Source organism: Herpailurus yagouaroundi, unplaced genomic scaffold (genome assembly GCF_014898765.1).
Source record: "Herpailurus yagouaroundi ecotype Mexico unplaced genomic scaffold, PumYag 163, whole genome shotgun sequence".
NCBI classification, from domain to species: Eukaryota; Metazoa; Chordata; class Mammalia; order Carnivora; family Felidae; genus Herpailurus; species Herpailurus yagouaroundi.
The window spans coordinates 3974474-3981077 of NW_024412404.1; the positions used below are offsets into that span (position 1 = coordinate 3974474).

Here is a 6604-nt window from a genome sequence, read left to right on the forward strand (position 1 = left end):
CGGGGCTACCCCCTCGAACCCCACTTCCTAACCAAGCAAGACGGGAGAGAGCCCCTAACTCGAGGTCCCCAGGTGGCAGCACGGAGTCCCACGGACTTCCAATCAGCGATGGACTAGCCAGCGGACCAATGTGCAGAATCACCTAGCATCAGGTCCACCAACAGGCCAGGATCCACCCTCCCCCGGCTTCGCCCCACTCCTTCCTCCCCGCCCCCCTTCATCTCCTCCCTTTGCCTCCCGATCGTCAAAGTGGCCGGAGTTTAGCCTGTGGAAGGAGATTAGGGAACCATTCACCGTCCCTGTTCTGATCCATGCGGTATTTTCTGCAAAAATTAGCTGCTTCTAGCTGGAAGAGGAAAGAAAAAAAGAGGGGGGAGGCGAGGGGGAGCAAGAAAGGAAACAGCCAGGTTGAATTCCCAGTCTTTATCAAGCAATTCGCTCACCAGTGAAAGCAAGCTGCAGTGGCAGATTCGAGCCACATGCGGTAGTGTGTAGCAATTAGTAGATAAAATGCTGACTAAAGTGCTAAAACATGAAGTATTATTGTAGCCAAGGTCAAAAATGCTTCAGTTGTCTTTTACAATTTGGGGGAGGGGGGAGGCCCAGAGGTGCGCAGAGAGATTTGAATTTTCGAAATGGTTGCCTTCCTTCTTCAAACTGTACTTTTTTTTTTATGATCCTGTTTATTATAGCCCAAGCTGCCTAATTATGTCACTGCTGGTTTTTGCAACTAACTTAATCCTCCTGATCCTTTATGAAACGATTCACAGACACTGAAAAAAAAAAAAAAAATGTGGCTACTTACTCCCCACTCCTTGAGGGGTGAGAATGATTTTTTTATTTTTTACCCTTCAAATAAACCAAATAAAACAGAGGGTTGGATTTTTGGGCTAGCAAAGCAGCAGGAATATAGATGTGTAGGTACAGGTTCCTGTGTTTCAGTGTAAGAAAGAGCCCAGAAATAGTGGGTCATATAAACATACACTGCTTTCTTTCCCACTCCTCTTTTATACACATTGAGTCCCAGCTACAAGCTTTTTATAGATAAATAAAGCAGTTGCTTTCATGATTATAACTGTCCTGAATGGATTGTCTTCTTACAACATTCAATCTGTTTATGAGTATTTACTTTACATTAGCCCAAGGACCCTGCACTGCAGGAGTTTGCCTCTATTCCCCTGGGTGTCGGTGTCTCAAGTCTTACATCTGCTCTGTGATTGATGGAGCCTTGAATCCACGTTATTACTCTCTCACAAGCAGAAATCAAACAGGCTATTAACTACATTACTTCAAAGAACTGTTTCAATACAATCTCCTTATCTTAATTGAAACTTTCTTTGTATGGATATTTGCTACACAGATAATTTACAGGTGCCTATCAGCATCATGTTAAAGAGGTAAAATAGAGGATGTTTTTTGGTTTTGGTTTCTTTTTTTTCTTTTTTTTTTTTGTAAACACACACCATTGTGATCTGTGATTTTAAAAGCCATTTACAAGATTGGACCAGAGGCTTGATTTATTAGATTTTATTATTTTCATGGGGGTGGTAGTGGGTGGTGCTGTAAAAAGAGAGGGAAGATACCCCTGGGATCCAGTTTTGAAATTTAGCATTCATCTGATTACGAGACTGCAGATATTCAAAAATATTCAGACCTAGATCCCTGCAATTGTTAACATCTGAAAAACCTTATTGGGAGTTTACGAGAAGAGAGATTACTCAGCATGCAGCCCTAGTTCAGCTTCTACCTTGAAGAGACATAGAAACAGCGTTTCTAATTAGATGAAGTCCCTTACAGACACTTAAAGACTTACAGCACCAAAACCAGCAGAAGTTGCTTAGATGCTCTAAAGAGTTGTGTATTTTTTAAGAGAGAGATTTAATATACAATCCAGGGATACCCTCAGGCATTCTGTTAAGGTTTCCTGCATAAATGCTGCTGCATTGGTCATACAGGAAACTGACTCAGAGTCGATCTCAAACATGATCTTGTCAAAATACTGCAATTCAAGTTTTTAAATATAGGATGTCTTGAACTGGATGTATATATTCACGCTAACAGGACAGCGACTAACTGAAGCCTTAGGCATCTCTCCTGTATTTAAAAAAAAAAGATACGTAAAATACCCTTCAGTCAAGTCCATTCATATGTAAAAAAATGAACAAAATGGGTTATTCTAATCAAACGTCTGCAGTATGCATCATAAAGTTAAAAAGAGAGAGAAAACGCTAGAGAGCTGTAATTTCTCTTTGTAACCCATGTTTATAAAATAGAAAGATCAGATGAAATTTCAAGGAAGATAATTAAAGAGTGATGTGCAAGTCATAATCTGGCTAATGCAAAGATGGGAGACTGCGAATTGTTACATTGTCCTCCTTCATGGTGCAGACTTGTGATATTACTTTAAATTATTAAAATAGTTTTCATCTTTAAGAATACCGGCTCTCTGGCATGGGCTTTTATTACTTATTGTAATTGGAGGATCTGCCATTTTCTTTCGTTTATCTCTGTGTGTATAGAAACGAGATAGATCTTGCCTTTTATTACTTCCCCATGTTCTGAATCAAAAATGTGGTTTAGATAATGTTAAGTGCCCTAATTCTTACTGCAGCGGACGCAGACGTTATGAAAAGGCATAAAAATACACACAGAGGGTCTTTCCACCTCAAGTCACTGAATATGAGGCATTTGTGTTCTGCCGGGTGTATTAACTTCAGCCATGTGAATATAATTTTCATTAAAGTAATCCTGTTTCAACTAGATGCTGTGACTAGAGGTGAAACGTTGCGAAAGCGTTAAAAATAGCTTACTAGTAATTTCAACATCCTGTAATTTTATCACAGATCAAGTTTCAACTGTCATACTATACAGACCTTATTCCCCATATAGTACATGTTTACTTTTTTAGCATGCCAGACCCACTTTAGAAAGATTGGTGCCAATATAATAAAATCGGGGAGGGGGGGGCGGGAGGCACTGGAAGGAGTGGGAGGAGAGCGGGGAAGGGGGTGGGGAGCGTGGGGGAAGCGAGTACACCATTTTACATCAACACTGCGAAAATGCAATCTAGCCTGGCGGAGGACGGGCAGCTGGGTCGGAGCGAGCGAGGGCTTTGCAGTCTCTGCCTGTTCCTTGTTCTGTCGCTCTTAAGTTTCTCTGTGTTTGCATAATAGCCGTGCATGCAAACCTCGCAATGCTCCAGGGCTCCAGAACAATAAATATACACATTTAAAACCTTTATTGTCTTACGGTTCATGCCCCCGGTTTTCAACAGCTTAATTTCTGGTTGTATTTAACTAGTTTGCAAATGGATTTTTTCAGTTTCAAACTATTATTGAGGAAGCTCCCCTCCCTTTTTTGGCGGGGGAGGGGATGGGGGTGGGGTAGGAGTCGGTATATTATTCCTGTAGCGCTGGGTTATATAAACACATTATCATTTGAGAGCGCCCTTGGCGTCCATCAGCATTGTAAACACGTACTAGTGTATATACTTCAAAATTAAAGAATGCACACGCAGAACCGGGAGCCTGAATTCATATTCCGAGCAGACTCGCTGCTCGCATTTATTGATTTATCATGCATCGTTTATTGTTCCAGTCCCTAAATGCAGTCGCTGTCCGTTCAATATTGTTTGCAAAATCCTGAGATGTTTGTGCATTGCTCACTTGTCTTTCTGGGTTTTTTTTTCCGCTGAGTATTTTTTTTTTTTTTGCGAAGCGAACAAATGCATTAATATTTATATGTTTATATAATCGATAACCCACTTTTCCCTTCCATGTAAATAGGCATCAAAAGATAATTTAACAGATTAGTTCTCGAAAACATGGCAGTGAGGAAGCGTAATTTAACTATCAAACAAATCTACATGTCTAATAACAGCAAATCTGCTAAGGAGCATTAGAAAGAGGAGCAGCGCCCCGGAATCTCTGCAGGAAATGTTCTTTATATTAGACATATACAAGCAGGTCCTGTCAGATGCAAAACGGAGCTCGCGAGCTCTCGTCTCCTCCAAAAATCTCACTAGACGACACCCCTAGACAAGGGAGATTGGGAAGAGGGAGATCTCATCTTCACACAGTTTTAGGGTGGATTTTATTTTTACAAACCTTCCTATATGTTTTTTGCCTTGATCCATCCGCTTCCCGCCGAGATCGGACGGAACCTTACTTCCGATTATGAATTTGATCATCCCACATTTGGAAGGAAACCTACACAGTTTTGACAGGAGCTGAAAATTGAGTCGTCAGAGAAATATTAGGACATATTTTCAATCATTTTGGTGCCGAAGGGGAGGCAAGAGCTCAGTTTTATATTGAGACATTACGCCAGCTTAAGGCAGAGAATGTTTTTCCCTGCCAGGACCTGATGCAATCCATTCAAGCCAACAAGTTTGGAGAGAATGTTGAGTTCAATCAATTCAGAACGTCGAGATGGAGCCCAACTCACTCCAGGTATTTCGCTCTCCTCCGCTCCTCCGATCCCGGCACCCCCCGGCACCCCCCAGCCCCCCAACTCACCCACACCTCTGCACCCACCCACACCCCCCACAAACTTTTCACCAAACTTTTACCCTCTGCATCCCCCCAAATCATTTTTATTGTTTAAAAAAATCCCTGCACTGATCATACATACATAATGTAATTTTACCGCCTCAGATGGAGAAGTAGGGAGAGGTGGCGGTGGGGGTGCCCGGAGTTTTTTATTTATTTTTTATTTTTTTTTATTTTTAAGGGAGGCAGAAAATTTGTGGGCTCTATTATTTTTCCACCCAGCTTTATATCTGTTGGCTCTTCTGTATTAAGAGTGTGGATGTCTGTGTGTAAATGTGTCTGGGAATAGATGTTTGTGCTCTGATGGCTACGTTATTTATTTGGTGCTTTTTTTCCCCTGCAGTGGGTCGGCTCACCGTGTGGCTTGCACGGACCTTACATTTTCTACAAGGCTTTTCAATTCCACCTTGAAGGCAAACCAAGAATTTTGTCCCTTGGCGACTTTTTCTTTGTAAGATGTACGCCAAAGGATCCGATTTGCATAGCGGAGCTCCAGCTGTTGTGGGAAGAGAGGACCAGCCGGCAACTTTTATCCAGCTCTAAACTTTATTTCCTCCCAGAAGACACTCCCCAGGGCAGAAATAGCGACCATGGCGAGGTGGTAAACTTATATCTCCCTCTCTTCTTTCTTTATTATCCCCCCCCCCTCCCCTAGTAATGCTTATTACAGGGCAAGCTTGAAAATACTGTATTCACTTCTGCAGGCGAGCAGGATCGACTCCTTTTTTAAAGGGGTAGCGCCACTAGCTGGGGCTCGAGTATTTTGCCATTGTCAGAGTTTGGCTGTCAGCTTTACAAAGAGGATCCAACTGCTGATTTTAGTCAAGATCAAATAACTTGTTCGAGAAGGGTTTTGTTCAAGGATGTGTGTGTGTGTGTGTGTGTGTGTGTGTGTGTGTGTGATCGTTCTCTCTTGCTACTGCCGCTTGAACATCACATGCTTTTTTATATTTTTTGCCTTTTGAAAATTTTACCTTCGCGTCTGGCTCGGTCGGGGCTGGGTGGATTTCTTTCGGTGGGTTTCGATATTGTTCACTTTTTTTTTTTTTAAAGTAAGTATTTGATATGTTTAAGAGGGCGGAAATTACGAAATGGAGGCAGAGTGAGATCAAAAGCTATTGAGTTGGCAAAGACGTGTTGAATAAAGTGATAAATGACAGGTACTGGAATAATACATTCAAATAACTTGCAGATCTGCCCGGGCGGATTTCAAAGCGGTCGTGTAACCGGCACAAACACGTTAAGCATTAACAACTATCTCTCGCCCCCACCCCCCTCCCCCTCGGACAAGCCATTTGATGTTCTAGTTCTCAATTACTCCACGCAAAGTGGACGTCTTCCAGCGCGATCTTCTGGGATGTGTGGGACCGGGACGGGGGAGGGAAGGGCAGAGGGGTGTGTGCTCGCCCACTGGCCCCGCGGGTCCCGCGGCCTCCGTGCCCAGACGGCGCTCCCGGGAAGGGTGGGGAGGGACAGAGCTTCGCCGGCACGTTTCTGGGCGGCCGCGGGGGCGCTAGCCGCGCTCCCGGGAGGACGCCCGAGGTGAGCTGCTGTCACCGGGCGCCGGGGCGGCCGCCTCCCTTCGGCTCTGTCATTTCATGTGTGACCGCAGTTCTGCGGGCTCCCCTCGTCAGCTGACCGACCTCAGCGCCGCGATACCCACCGGGGGAACTATTTTGGGGAGGCAGTGCCCTCGGTGCGGTGGGGAGGGAGGGCGCGCGGCCGCCTGGCAAGGCTTTGTGTTTCCCAAGCGAGAGCAGGGTGATCAAACTGAGACTTTTGAGGGCAGCTAGCTCTGTGCCAGGCCCTCGAGCTTTCGAGGTAGGTGTAGGATCTTTTTGTTAAATGAATGGTTCCGCGTTTAACTCATCCCGGAGCGTAGAGCTGCCTGCCAGTCCTTCCAGAATCCCTTGGTCTGATGGAGTTGATTTTACTTTTGGCATCGCCAGTTCACTCCCTCTCCCAGGCTCGAATTACCCATCAGTGGTCTATGCCGGTTAATTACTGGAGTTCGTCAAAACCTTCGCCCTCGGATCTGCCTCTTCGGAAATAAG

The 6604-nt window shown here is 44.4% G+C and overlaps 1 protein-coding gene across 1 annotated transcript in view; it reads left to right on the forward strand.

The window, feature by feature from the left end:
• Positions 1–4064: 4064 nt before the first annotated feature.
• ARID5B (AT-rich interaction domain 5B) overlaps positions 4065–6604 on the forward strand; it is a 182323-nt gene continuing 179783 nt past the window's right edge. The window contains exons 1-2 of the mRNA XM_040485129.1: positions 4065–4451; positions 4894–5148. Of these exons, the coding sequence (XP_040341063.1) occupies positions 4431–4451; positions 4894–5148 (276 nt within the window). The 5' untranslated portion in view covers positions 4065–4430. The remainder of the gene's footprint in view (positions 4452–4893; positions 5149–6604) is intronic.